At 39.4% G+C, this 15,147-nt stretch overlaps 1 protein-coding gene across 1 annotated transcript in view; it reads left to right on the plus strand.

Annotated features, from left to right (window-relative positions):
• Positions 1–15,147, plus strand: part of LOC146832731 (myb-related transcription factor, partner of profilin-like) — a 485,536-nt gene that overhangs the window by 398,700 nt on the left and 71,689 nt on the right. Inside the window, exon 5 of the mRNA XM_085604175.1 lies at positions 703–819. Within this exon, the coding sequence (XP_085460301.1) occupies positions 703–718 (16 nt within the window). The 3' untranslated portion in view covers positions 719–819. The remainder of the gene's footprint in view (positions 1–702; positions 820–15,147) is intronic.

The raw sequence follows: 15,147 nt of genomic DNA on the forward strand, positions 1-15,147 counted from the left end.
AAAATAACAGTTGTGTGGTCAAAGCCTCAAAGAAGTTTGGGCTCCCAAATATAGAAAATGAAAAGCTGAACAAGAATAATTAATTATTTTGTAAGTTACACTCTTTAATGTGTGACCTTGAAGGATGCTCCTAGAAAGACCAGTTTTTTTTAATGACAAATGACACCGAGGTGCGGATTGCAAAAAGGGTTTACATTGATCAGCCTTAAAACATGTATGGCAATCTGCATTAAATTATGATTCCACCCTACATCAAGTGGTAAGCAGAGGCTGCACAAATTGAAAACTAAACAACCGTTCATTTAGGTTTCTGAGTGAAATTGAGACCTGAGATATATATTCGGGCGAAGCATTAGAACAAAAACATCATTTTCTAAATACATGGGGTTCTCGGTCGGAAAACTGTGCAGTTTATAAAGTCGTTTGTTATTTGGCTGTGATTTTATACACAACAGAAGGGTGAGGGAAAGGTCAGCAATAACTCTGCTGTTGCATTTTCGCTGAAAAAAACATATTATTGATCGATAAGAAAATGGAAAAAGCCACAACTATTAGCGTCTTCCTTGATCTTCTGTGACCTTTACCCTTCCATGTTGATTTTATTCTTAAATGTTAAGTGTGGTGTTTCTTAAAGGTTTGTCCCATTTAGTCTAGTATTTAATTACCTCGTGTATTTCTTTTCTTTCTGGTGTTGTGATCAAGCAATCCGGCCTCTTAAGAAGCGTTTTGAACCGCAGAGTTTGCACGAATCCTGCTTTGTGCCTGTTTCGGCTGATGATTGTGCGTGACTCTACAGGAAATAAACTAAGCCAAGCTGAGGTAAATATAGGCTTCTTTCCAACATTTATTTGATTGAGACCTCTGTTCCGGCTCTGTTGATTTCTTCCAGTTTAACTTTACATTTACCTTCGTCGTTCATGGGCTCCCAGGGCACTGCGGTTCTGCAGCTCCCTCCCCCATCTCCATCCTTGCCCCCCTGGGAGCCCTCATCTTGTGCTCGGAGCAAGTTTCTGCATGAGGAGCACAAGAAATCAGGGCATTCATTCTGCCTTAGTAGTTGATGGTAAATGTCTGAATATGTTTGTCCCTGCAAAGTCTGTCTAGCTGGTAGTTGTGTCTTGGTTGGTTTATTTCACTATACACTGAAGTTGTCCTCAGTAAAAAGGAAATAATATTTCTTGTCATTAAACAGTAAGTGAAGCAACACAGCTGAAAAGAAGCTGCTTTTGTGATCTATCATAGCTTTGAATGTAACAATTCAAACCATTGTCCTCCCATGGACTTTAATTCACCAAAATGCTGGGGACACCAGGAATGACATCACACACTCTTTGACCCTGATGACATCAACTCAATAAACCCTTGCACCACCCTACGCCCCTAAACTGGCTGGTATTTGCTGCAGAGAGGTAACATGGAAGGCAATGAGTGAAAAGTTCTCAAATTAGTAAACATTACCAAAGCCAATGGGTCTTGACTGAAAAAGGTCGAGTTATTGACTTTGCCAAACCTCGTTTGCATTGAGGTTAGCTAATGACCACCAGTTTATCACAGCACAGGCACACGCATGCACGTGTTGCCATCTTGGAATGGAATTTTATTAAATAATACCCATTCCATGATTGCAGCGACGTCATTTGAACCTTTGTTTGTTCCAGTGAATTTCTGATATTTTTTACATTGTAAAGTAAGATATTATTACCATACCTATCTATAATGTCACTTTGGCCTACCTACGGTCATTTCAGTGAATTTCTCGTTTTTTTTTTTTTTAAAGTAAAGTAATATCTTATTACCATACCCAACACCCCTCCGGAAGTTTCGGCCATGCACAGCAAGCTGTTGATACCAGGGCCTGGCATGTGGCCAGGTCCTGCATCCACCTCCCCTCCCCTGTGAATGGCCAACCCCCGCCATGCACAATTTTCCACCGTACACAGCATGGGTTTGGGCTCAGTTCCCCCCACTCATGCAGGTGCCCAAACCTGCCATGCACAGTCAGACTATGCACCCAACCTCCCGCTGGTGGCCAACCCCAAACAGACATCCCACCACATTTTTTGTTTTTGTAATTCATTTTCCTGGACCCTCAGGAGTCAGTTATTAATTTTGGACCCAGAGAAACCTCGCCACAAGGGCCGGGGAGTCAGTTTACCCCTACCCTGTCCCCTTACGAAGCACTGTTGCATCACTACAATATACCTAATGGTTGTCACTTTTCTACAAGAAACATCTGACAGAACCACTGAATCAATTTGGTCATAGATGGAAGGGGTGCATTTTAGTTGGCAAATTGCTGATCTTGGTACTGGAGACTGGGTCTCTCAGACCTAACTTCAGAACGAGGCAAAACATGGTTTGACTTTCATCTCTTCAATTTATCTGCCTGTGCTAGAAACTGAAAATATATGCAATGCAATGTAAAATACTGTATTAAATTAACCAATTTTAAATCGAACAGAAGCCCAGACCCGGTCCCACAGTTCTCTGCAGCGTAGCCATCGACCCACTGGCTGCAGTTCAAGACCCACAGTTCCCAATCTTGACCTCGTGGCTCCCCTGCAGCCCAACCCAGCATCCATGGAATTATGTTCCAGTGCAGCCCAAACATGGCACCAGGGCCCCCTGCAGCCCAACCCAGGCTCACGCGCTACGCCAGCCCCCCACCCCCCTCCCACATAACAATGTGGGAATTACCTTTTGGAGAGATCAAACAGTAGAATTACCAATAGCCAACACTTGAGCTTCTTTTGGAGGCAGCACTGCAGTCTTCATGTTCATCTCCACAAAGTGCTCCCGTCCAGCTTCATCCAGATGCCTTCAGCAGTTTGCCCTGCATGTCTCCTGTCCCGCTAAAGTAGCTCTGTACCACCCCCATTTCTGAATCAGCCATAAACCCTACAGCAAAAGAATATTTAGGTGCCTTTGCTGCCCTCCTCTGAATAGGCATCTCAGAGTGCCATCTGCCTTTCAGACCAGAAACCTGTCCATTCAGTACTGTAGTGCACTCCTCCTCACCCACAATGGCACCAAAGCAGACTGCCAAGCCAGGATCAATAAAAATAATACCTTGGATTCATATTGCACCTGACCTCCTCTCACAATTTGGGCACTTGCTGTTTCTCCCCCATTCAAGAATAAAAAAATAGAAGGGAAGGACATCATTCTCTTTTTTTATCCACTTCAATGAAGAGCAAAGAGGAGGGATGAAAAGAAGAGTAAAACTGTTTTGTTTGTGGTAGTCATAAGGTGAGGAAGTGGAGGACTGAGAGAGAGCGAGACGAAGGGAGAGAGAGAGAGAGAGAGAGAAAAGGAGGGTGAGCAGGTAGCTCCTTGTAACAAACCAGGAGAAGATGCCTGTCCTTTTTTATGTGTTTTACAAGGAAGTGAGGGCAGAGTTGGTGATCTGGTAGACAGGTGCATGTGTTGCCTGCATGTTAAAGTCTTAGCAAAGTAGTACAGTGCATTTCTCCTCAATATACAAGACTTGTAAAAGAAGTGCAACACCCACCATCTGCCTCTGTGGTCTCTAACAAGGCCCACAGAATAAAACAAGACGTCCTCGGCGGGCTAAAATGCATTGATGGTACGAATGTGATGACCCGAACAGTATGTTGGACAAGTGTGTTCTCCATTATAACTACACCTGTAACACCCTTCGTCTGCTTTTACTACCCTTTCTCATCATACCACCTCCTGTGCAGTGCCTACTCTCCCAACTATGGCACTTCATGTGAGCACTCATATTCACCGTATACCCAGTCCCGGTCACAAAAAGCGAGAAACATAAGACTTAATTCAAAACTGTGACAATTCTTGCAACTCCATCAACCTTAAATCTCATTTGCTCAACTTTGATTCCCTCCATGATGAAATAAAGAACCTGTCCTTTGATTTAAACTAACCCTATCCTTCCTCTGCCTCATCAAAGGCAGTGTCATAAAAACTTCACACGTGTGATGCCCTTAGCCCTCCTTCCAAATCCCCAACCACCAAATATCTTCTTCAGAACAAGCCTGAACCTTACATCAGCAGAATCTCCCCTACGCTGTCCTCCATGGACATTGAAGGACAACTTTTACACTAGTAAGCTCACAAAATCAAAATCTCTTCTTCAACTAACACGGCACCTTTAATAAGGTCCCTAACCCAAACTACCCCATTGAAATCCCAACTGTCTCAGCACCCATCTTTAACACTCTCATATCCTTCTTCACTGTTGTATTCACAACTGTCTTTTAGCTGCTAAACACACACTAAGAAATTTCCTACTTAATAGATTTGGGCTTTTATTCTTAACTGAAATCTGGCTAAACGACTCCTCCCAATCAGTACTAAACTTCTTCATGCCTCCACGCTATTTTATTCTTCACTTTGATCAGGAAGGTAAAACAGGAGGCAGTCTATTGATAATGTATTTATTTTATTTATTAAGAAACTTGTAGTGCACACAGCTACCCCAGGGGGTTTCCTGGCGCAGGGCAGAAGTAGGGGGAATACAGAGAGGCAATCTGAAATAGATAGTTAGAAGAGCCAGGTCTTTAAACCCCTACGAAACGCAAGACGGGATGTTGAGTTTCTCAAAGAGGCTGGAATAGAATTCCAAAGTTGAGATCCATAGAAAGACAATGCCATGTAAGCAACTGAAACGTGAACAGTATGAATGAATGAATAGTTTTTTTAATTTACATAATTACTTAAAATCCTTGCAGAGTTGCAGTACATTATCAAAATTATTATAAAATACGTGTCTCACACCATTATAATACAAATATCTAAACGTATGTAAAAAATTTAAAGTGTCAATTAAACCGCGGTGACAGACCATTTATAAAATGTGAGATACATTCTAAAATTCATTGGTTTAAAAATTGCGTATTAGAAAAAGTCTCTGTTCCTGTCTGTTCTTGAGACAGAATCACTTGGTACCTTGGGGGTCTTGTGAGGACCATGCGGTCCTTTCCTGGTAGGGGCTCTTCACCGCTCGTCTCCTTCTGTTACTCCCGGTGACACGATAATTGCAACCAGAGGATCTTCCTCTGTGATATTTTCATTTAGGGCCCTTTGTGTGATATTTATGAATTTGCCAAATTTGGCCAGGTCTGAGGGCTCCGTGCTGGACTGGAGCAGGGCCACTGCTTCCGCGTATTTTCTGATCCCATGCCTTAAGAACGTTGGTTTTAACAATCTACATCAGTGTTTCAGTAAAATAGGGCAGCAGCATAGTAAGTGTACCAATGATTCTGTTCTATAATTGCACAGCCTGCACCTGACTATGTTGCTCAGCGATTTCTAGCCTGGATTCAGTTCTTTTATTGGCAGAGGGACTAGGCGTGCCCATTGAATTTCTTTCAAGCACTTCTTTCCTAGGGCGTTGTTCATATATGGTTCTGTTTTGTGCGACCCATAGCCTTTAGTTAGGCCGGTCAGCTCTCTGATGGCCTTCAGTCTTGCTATATCTTCACTCCTTGATAACTGGGTGGTGTGATTATTTAGCGCCCTCTTTATTGCAGGATAATTTAGTTCTTCTTGGGACCAGGAAGCTATGGGTAGGTCCAGCGTCGCCACAGTCTCCAGACAGTACTTCTGCCATGGGTTTGGTTCTCCCTCAAATATAGTTCTCAATACCTCCTTAAAGGATCCTTTCTGGGCTTTTACTGTCTTGAACCAGAATTTTTACCAATGTGCTCCTGCATTCATATTTTTGTTGTGCCAGTCCAAACTCAAGCCGAATCACGGTGTTTCATATGTACTTGGGGAGCCTAAAAAGCCTTTTGAAACACTGGCACTGGGCTTTTTCCATCATCTTTTCTATCTTCCCTGGGAATGCATTTGAAGCATACCCAGCTAGAGCGAGGAGTTTAGACTTTGTTACTCTCATGATGGGTTTCGTGGTAGGGCTGTGTAGTTTATCTTGAAGTTTGCACAGAGCGTAGATGGTGGCTTGTATTTTGGCTTGCGTCTTGGCCAGGTGCAAGATTGCCTTGCCTTTCTCATTCAGCCATACTCCAAGGTAGTGATATGCTCTTTCTGTGGCTATGTTGTTACTGCCCAGTCTCCACTTTAGGCATGTTTTCTTCAGATATTTGCCAAATACCACAACTTTTGTTTTACTGGAGTTGGCCACAAGCTCGTTCTCCTGGTTATAGCTGTTTAAAGCATTCATCCCTCTTCGCAAATCTACTCTGGTGTGATCGAGAATCACCAGGTCATCAGCATACTGGAGTATGTTTAGCCACTGCTGTCCGATTTTCAGGATTGCCAGGCTTGCTTCTTGCATAGCTTTCCCCAAGTCTGCTGTGTAGAGATTGAAAAGTGTGGGTGCTAAAACACAGCCCTGCTTTAGACCTCGGTCAGTTGATAACTTGTGTGTGACCGTGTCCCCCCCCAGTTTGATTCTCACCCAAGTGTAGGTGTACAGTGACATTACTACACGGAATAGATGGCTGGGTAACAATTGCGCAGAGTTGTGAAGTAATAAAGTAATTCAGATTTTAAATAGCTCAAAGGATATGGCAACGGCCATCCACCATATACCAGATGGTATAGAAATTCTACACCATTTAAACACAAATAAATATGTCCTGAGCTTAATTCACAATCATTCAGAGTCCTTAATGAATCAACATCAAGAAGGTCTTCTTAATCTTCTTTTATTTCAAATCAACTTCTCCAACAACAGTCCTAGCCGCCAACATGTGTTTCGTCTTTTGTGGTGTGGGCCACAGACTTCCTCAGGGCTAGAAATTATAACATAAAAGAGGTCTGTGTTACAATTCTTATGATCTTAAAACTATTGTATATTACGACAATCAATCATAATATACAGTTTAAGAAACCCAATATTAAAGACAAAAGTTAGAAAAAACGTTAGAAAGAAACGTTAGAAAAAACGTTAGAAAAAAGCGAGGCAAAGGGTTTAAAGAAACCAAATGTCAAAAAGTATAATCTTTATAGATCGTGTAGATCTAACTATTTAATGATAAAAAACGTGTATAATAAGTAAGAAAGAAGTAGCCACCATAAGAGACCAAAAGAGAAAGGGGGAGTATATAGCTAGTCAGTAAAAAGCTGAAAACCCAATCCGTGATGAAAGAGTTTTGAAGGCTATACCGCTCCCAAAATTGGCAGTGAAGCACGAAAACATGCGCCGATGTTGAATATGAAGTAAGCCGTTTACGTGAAAGAAGCCAAAACTTGAGACTCACCTAATACTATCAAGTGTTCCAAATGACCGTCAGAGGTCAAAAGAGTAACAGCTATGTCAAATTCCAAAGATCTAAGGAACAAGAACCAGGACTATTGTGATAATTGTAAAATTATCCCACAGAAAAGGTAAAACTAATCATAAAAGTTACTCACTTATTGAGATCCTGTGCCAAGAGACAAAATGTATAGCCTCTCCACTTTTCTTATATTTCCTGAAAAACAACAGGTACCCCATTCGTAAAGATTAATGTATAAAATAACCATGATTACATCTAATTCATATGTCCTCAGAGTTGTATGTTAAGTAGTTAACGAAAATCATGTAAAATGATACGAGTCATGTAAAGTATTTCTCATAACACAAGAGGTCAATTGACACCTCGAGTATTAACGCTTGTAATGGACATAATAACAGTCCCGGAAATGTAGAGAGTAAAATCAACTCCGCATTTGAATACAAAAGCCTATACCTCATTAATGCCCTGGTTCTAAAAGAGGGAACGTAAGTCGGCATAAAGTTTCGATAAACTCCCACTTCCATCTGTATATGCCCGTAACATTCACATGAACTACACAAATTTGAAATTATATCGAAACGTATAATGGTGTGCTAATAAAAGTTCAAGGACAGTGAACAAGTTAAAAATCTCGATACAATCGTATTCAATATCCTATATGTTCGTAACATCAGTGTAACACATTTAAGTAGGTACTATAACCGTGAGTAACAGTACTTAATGCCTTCCATGTACGAGAAAAATTATTAATCAGAGTCTAAAACGGAAAGACTCGTCACAACAGCATTTATCGAAATAAACTTAAACTAAGACGATTGAATTGCTATCCGAGTTCTTAAGACTTGGGAGATTAAGGAGAAATGCAAGACAAAAATAGAGAATCTCAGTTCAATTAAACGAAGTATCTTAAATGCTTAAAAAACGAAACAACATAGTTATTGTCGTGACATTAAATGTCGAAAATCATTCAAAAAGCTACCCACTAAAACTCACCATGACTAACAGCGTCACGTCGCATACAGAAAGAGGCGTCTAGCATCGGTGTCATACTGGCTCTTACTTTAAATAGTGCATTGATCTTCCATCCTAAGAAGAAGGACTAAGTTACCTGTGTCCCAGTGTAGCGAGTGAGGCCGCCATCTTAGAGTAGAGAAAAGTGATGAAAAAACCCTTGTACTTATGAATAATCATCTGTGCACTTAATAGCCACAGAAAAAATGTAAATTTAAAGATCCTGCAAATTCTATTATGCTACGTGTCAATAAAAAAATAGATCTAAGAGAGAAATTTAACCCATAGTTGTTAGCATCCAGTAATGAGGAAAGCAATGCAGAAAAAGATCGAATTTAAAGAGTAGAGAGAATGTGAAGTAGTTAGTTATTCACAATGATCCAGTAATCACAATAATTAAATCATATACTTAACATTACTCATATTATCGCGACATCTAATTACATCATGAAAAGATTAATAGATCATCTATTTCTAAATTTCATATCAGCTTAATATATAATCATTATTTCGTCATTATCTAGCTGTAAGTAAGACATTCCAAATATTAAAAACCAGTGTCAAAGAAATGAGCGAACTTTCCATTAGCAGCACGACATGATCAAATCTGAATCACTTGTAAAAATTGAGTACATATAAAAACATATAACGAGCAGAGCACAGTATGAGCAGGACAAATTACAATCTGACAAGAAACCAATGGATTATAGCGGTATCACTTGTTGGTTACATGATATAAACATATTATTCTCAGAAAAAGATACATATTGGAAAATGCTCACAAACGCTAAATCAACAGAATTCTATATCTCTGTGTGTCAGGAAAAGAGGAAATTTATAGTGAGTAAACACCATATCTGTATAGAAACCCCAATTATGGTGGAGTAAACAAAAACAATAATTTCTTATATCACGTTGAAGATATTCTCCTAACTTGTGAAGGGATATAAGCAAAAGTTGGTGGTAATTTATTCCAATCATGCAAGAAACTGGCATGATATTGATTTGTGCCTTATAATAGTAAGGACAGTAGTCCCCACTGGCATAATACGATAATCCAAAAGTCTCATTAAAATACATGTATAGCCAGTGTAAATAGCAGCCTATTTCAATAATAATGGAAATTCACAGAGGTACATATTTTTAACAATACAAAATAGATAAAGGCATGAGTGTTAATTTCCTAACTACCTAGGAAGTACTGTAACTCATTATCGATATTCAAACCCTTATCCACTGCATGTAATTGCATAATCCAGCGTGCCTCCTTCTGCCTTAACCTCAATTCGCGATTGCCACCTCTTGGTTCTGGTAAAACAGTTTCAATCCCATGGAAAGCGAAGGACAGATGTTCCCCTTGTGCACTGCATTCTATCGCATGTATCGCTATGGTATATCCAATATCCCTATTCTTCAGAGCCCTGAAGTGTTCCGCGATATGTTTTCTAAGTCTCCTGATCGTGCTCCCGATATATATTTTGTCAAATTTACAGATAACCGCATATATAACATAAATAGTGTTACAATCTATATGTGTGTTTATCTGAAATCTCTTGGAGCCATTGTAACTGAAGTTCTGTATCCCATGTATGGTTAACTTACACAGGCTGCAGTTGCCACACTTAAAAGAACCCCTGTTAAGTCTATGCAGCCATGTGAGGTTTTGTGTCTGTGATTTTGGATAGCTAGGGCTAATCATATTTCTGATTGTCATGCCTCTACGGTATTTAATCGATGGGTGATTCTCTAGATATGGTTGTAACGTAGGGTCAGCAGTGAGCATAAACCAATATTTTTTCAGAATCTGGTATATTTTGGAAGACCAAGGGTGATAACCAGTTATCATTCTTATAGGATTCGTCTGCTCTTTGCTGGTCCTAGTCTTTGATTGTAGAGATTCCTTCCTAGCTAGTTTGAGTACTCTATCCTTGGCTCTAGTTACAATCTCTTGTCCATAACCTCGCGTTATGAATCTGTTCCCAATATCCCCTATACATGGAATAAAATCAGAATCCTCACTAAAATTGTGGCGGGCTCTGTATAATTCTCCCAAAGGTATTGCATTGACTTGTGATCTCGAATGAGCACTGTTTGAATGTAAAACCGAATTGCATGATGTTCCTTTTCTATATAGCTTGCTACAAAGCCTACCTTGATTAACATATAGTACCAGATCTAGAAATACTATACTCTCATGACTGTAGGTTATTGTGAAAGACATGTTGAAGGAATTATTGTTCAGATGTGCGAAGAATTTTAAAAGTTCAACCTCCCCTCCTGTCCAAATGAACAGAAGATCATCAATATACCTTCCATAGTAGCAGATGTATTGATTGCATTGTGCCCCGTCAGGACCCCAGATCTGCACCCCATAAAGAGGCAGGCAAACGACGGCGCAAATCTGGAACCCATGGCGGTCCCGCACGTCTGTTTGTACCATTGACCATTAAATAAAAAAACATTGTGCTCAAGAATTAGCCTGGACATAGTCAGTAGCATCTCCGTATGTTCCAACAATTCAACTGGTCTTCTATAGAGAAAGTATCGTAAAGCATTCAAACCATGTTCATGACTTATGTTTGTATATAAGGAAACAACGTCCATTGTTACTAACATCATTCTGGTTCCCAAAGAAAGTCATCTAAGATATTAAGAATATGTTTGGTGTCTTTTATGTTTGAAGGTAGATTTGTGACGTATGGCTGTAAAAACACATCTACAAAGTCTGCAAGTTTTTCCGTGGGGCCCCCTGTCCCCGATACAATGGGTCTCCCAGGCGGTGATGTGGCATCCTTATGAACCTTTGGTAAGGCATAAAGACAAGGAAAACGGGGTCAATTTACAGTAAAATATTTATATTCATCATCACTAATGATGCCTTCAGATTGCCATTTTTTAAGGTGTCGGTTGATGTTGTTAACAATTTAAAAAAGTGGATTATGTGGCTATTCTATATACTAGTCGGTATTGCTCAGTTGACTGAAAACATTAGCATCATACTTATCTTTATCAATTAAAACAACATTCCCTCCCTTATCAGCTTCTTTAATGATGAGGGAGTTGTCATCCCTCAAGTTCTTAAGTGCAATCCTTTCATTATGTGTCAAGTTATTTTTATAGTGTGACGGCTTAGTTTTCTTCAATTTCTCTTCCAAGATGTCTAACTCCCTATTTACCCTTTTGTAGAAGGCATCTATATTTTTACCACTTGATAACTGTGGTGTCCATCTGGACTTCTCTTTAAGTCCACTGCTCACACTTGTATCAGTACAGCAGTCTAAATCTTGCAGTACTTGGTGTAATGTAATTGGGTCACTTTCACTCTCTGTAATGGAGAGTAACATTTTAGTATCATGTATGTCTTGTATTGTAACATTACCACACACTTTGTGTGGAAATTGATCTTTATTAACATAAGTAGTGGCAAAGAATTTTCTTATCTTAAGTTGTCTTACAAACTTATAGACATCGATTCTCACATTATTAATATCACAATTCATAGTAGGACAAAAATGCATCCCTTTCTTAAGGACAGATGACATGTCATTAGTCAGACTCCTACTAGAAAGATTGATAATTTGTTTATCATTATTAGGGTCTATCTCTTTTGGTTGGCTTTCCATGAACGTGTGTGGGATCGTTAGGTGCACAGTGACATAATTGCCTTCAGTAGTTTGCCGGGGATCTTCCAGCCGGACAATTTGTGCCACAGCTTGCTTCGGTTTACCCTGTCGAAGGCTGCCGAATAGTCTACAAAGCATGCAAATACTGGCAGATTTTTACTGGTATTTGCCTGTAGTGCCAAGAACGAAAGAGCCATAATGTTGTCTATAGTAGAATAGCCTGTTCGAAAGCCAGTCTGGTAAAAAAATTGTATTTCATTGCCCTCGATCCAGGCTGTTAGTTCCTGTAGCAAAGTACAGGCATATGTTTTATCTTCGATGTTTAACAAGGCAATTGAGTCTGTAGTTTTTGGGTCAGTTTTTGCTCCCTTCTTTTGTATTGGCTGCAGTAGCGAGCCAAGCCAAGCGTCTGGCACGTCTCCCAAGGCTCTGCATTCCATGTACAGATGTGATAGCTACTCCGCTCATTCCTTGGGGTCCTGCTTGAACAATCCACGGGCTCCGTCCCTTTTTATCCTTTTTATGACCCCTAAAATTTCTTTCGAGTCCTGGGCTTGGCCCGCCTCATCTGCCTGGTCTTCTTCCTCCACTTCAGCCCCTTCTGATGTAGGGGATCCGGTGATGTTTTGGCCTCCCGGATTTGTTGTATATATTTCTGCCGTATGGTCCAACCAGTCTCCAGGCTTTGGTGAACAGTAACGTACCTTTGAAAATATGTCAGTAGAAATAAAAATGTCCAAGTCAAACCACACAGAATACCCTATCTATCATCCTCTGGATAATAGAGTCCTGTTGAATAGCTTATAGAACGCATTGTAGAAAATTCCACCAACTCTTCTGTCAACATCTTGGAAGACTTCAATCTCCATAGGCCAGATCCTATAGACTCTGGCATCTCTGAACCAGCACTCTTCCTGATCAAAACTGACCTCCTACAACTGTACAACCTTTACACTCACTTGAAGGGAGTCACCTTAGATCTTTGAATTGCTAACGCTGCCCTCTTAAAAACTACACCAGTTGAATGGTTGGTACACTTCCTTTTACCTTGTACATTTTTCTCTTTGTCTTTCAAAATCGTTATTATAATTAGAGGATACATGGGTACAGCTATATCTTCCTCCTGGAACCTATACATATCACATAAGGGTATAGCTGAGGATGTGAATGAATGAATGAATTAAAATATCATTGTGCAAATAATAAAAATCTTTACAATCTGCAACTTTATGACTGCTTCCAAATATTTAAGAAATCGACAGGTTAATTGTGCGTGTGATCCATTTAAACAGACTATTATTGCATCTTGTCATCCTTTAATATACAGTTTAATGAAAATTGGCCGGAGACAAAATCTTCTTAGTGGCATTAGAATAGAATAGAATAGAAAATATTTATGAAGGTTTCTTCTGTCATTCCGCAAAAGCATCAAGTTCAGTTAGCCTCGTCTTTGGGTCTCCCATAACAATGGTCCCAAAGTTGAATTAACTCAATCCTGAATCTTACCAGACCCCTCTTTAAATTTAGTGATAGAGGTAACTTCAGATAGTTTTGTTTTAATTGTATTTCATAAGATCTTACAACCATCCAGATGTGACTTCTAGCATCAACACATGACCTATAATCACAGCTAAGCAGGCTTTTGTGTCAAGTTTCCTATTTGAAAAATGGCAGCCCTTCATTCCAGATATCCTTGAGCTGTACAATTTTCAGATATCTTTTCAGGAAAACACTCCAAGGGCCGATTTCATTGATTATTATTTGCTATAATATTGCTTTCAATGAGTTTGGAGGAGCTTCTGTACATTTTTGCTCTGTAAGGTACAAATGCAGCTTCTAGCGCAAACGTTTGTTTTGTTTAATTTTGTATGGTATAGCTGAAGACATGATTCTTAAATGTTCGCTGATCTCTCTGTTTATAAAATTGTAAGAACCCACTTAGTATTTTGGACCATGACCGTCACCCAAAGTTTTGGGGCATGCTTCATCATCGGGTCCAATGCATGTCCCAGACAATTGTGTGAATCACCAGGAGCATGACAAAGGATTACCACCCATGAAAAAGCAAGACACAAACGTAGTTTTGAATCTTACTTATGGCATCTTATCAAGATCCAAATTGAAGTGACTTAATAAAGATTTAAGCTTTGTTCCTATTCCCCAACTGGATAACTTAACATTCCATTGTTAGTTCACTGAATTCTTCAGGAAAATTAAATTGAGGATATTTTAAATATAATCTGTCAAATGAGAAGCTGAGATAAACATTGGACTTCGCATACAATCTTTGTTTGCTCCACCTGCCAGCAGTACCCCACCAGAGGTAACAGCATTTGAGAAAAGCATTGACTTTTTAGACATAAATACGATATGTCAATTTCACAACTTCACTAGAGAAGAATGTCATGCATTGCAATTAGTATGTAGTGACATGGAATTTGTTATTAAACCAGGAGACAAATGTAGGGCAACAGTTCTACAGTCCATCAATAGTTAGTTACAGAGAAGAATGTCTGATCAAAGAAACTACCTGACTTTACAAACATATCAATCTGTTGATGTAAGCAAAGAAAAATAATTCCTATTTGATGAAGCTGAACTGTTCTTGGTGTCAAGGGATCAAAAAATACCCTTGTTTTATACACTACCCAAAATTCATAAATTAAATTAGCCTCTTCCCTGATGTCCAATTGTATCAGGGCTGGTTCAGAATTGATATCTCTGTTCATATCCTGTGACTGGTTCCTACAAGCATTAGTTCAAATAATGCCATTTCATCTGAAAGTCATAAAAAAACTTACTAATTTACAGATATGACATTTGATACAGCAAAACAATTACTGAGTGGTTTATTGATTAGCAGGAGTTAATGACACCATCACACTTCATACTTTGAATATGAGGGTGTGCCCTATTTACGACTTCATGAAACTTCAATTGGCATACCTTTTGAGCATATTGTGGAATACCTTTTCATCGGCCAATTTGAAAAAGACTTTATATTCAGTCAGAATGATCCCTTCAAGAGACATATACACCTTTGGTGCAGCTATATCAATTATATTCAGATTATTTGGATGAAATACAGACTCAGATATTGCTCTTACAGAATGAGTAAATACTTACAATAGTTTTTTAAATGTATCCACACCATAAACAATGTGGTGTTAGCGTATTACTTTTCAATACTTTCCATAGGCATCCACTTACAAAAAATCTGTCTTAGGGACAGTTCCTGCAATTGAAAAGGAATTGTTCTAGGGGAGTTGACTGTGAACAGCAGCCGG

This window comes from Triturus cristatus, chromosome 5_1 (assembly GCF_964204655.1).
Source record: "Triturus cristatus chromosome 5_1, aTriCri1.1, whole genome shotgun sequence".
NCBI lineage: Eukaryota > Metazoa > Chordata > Amphibia > Caudata > Salamandridae > Triturus > Triturus cristatus.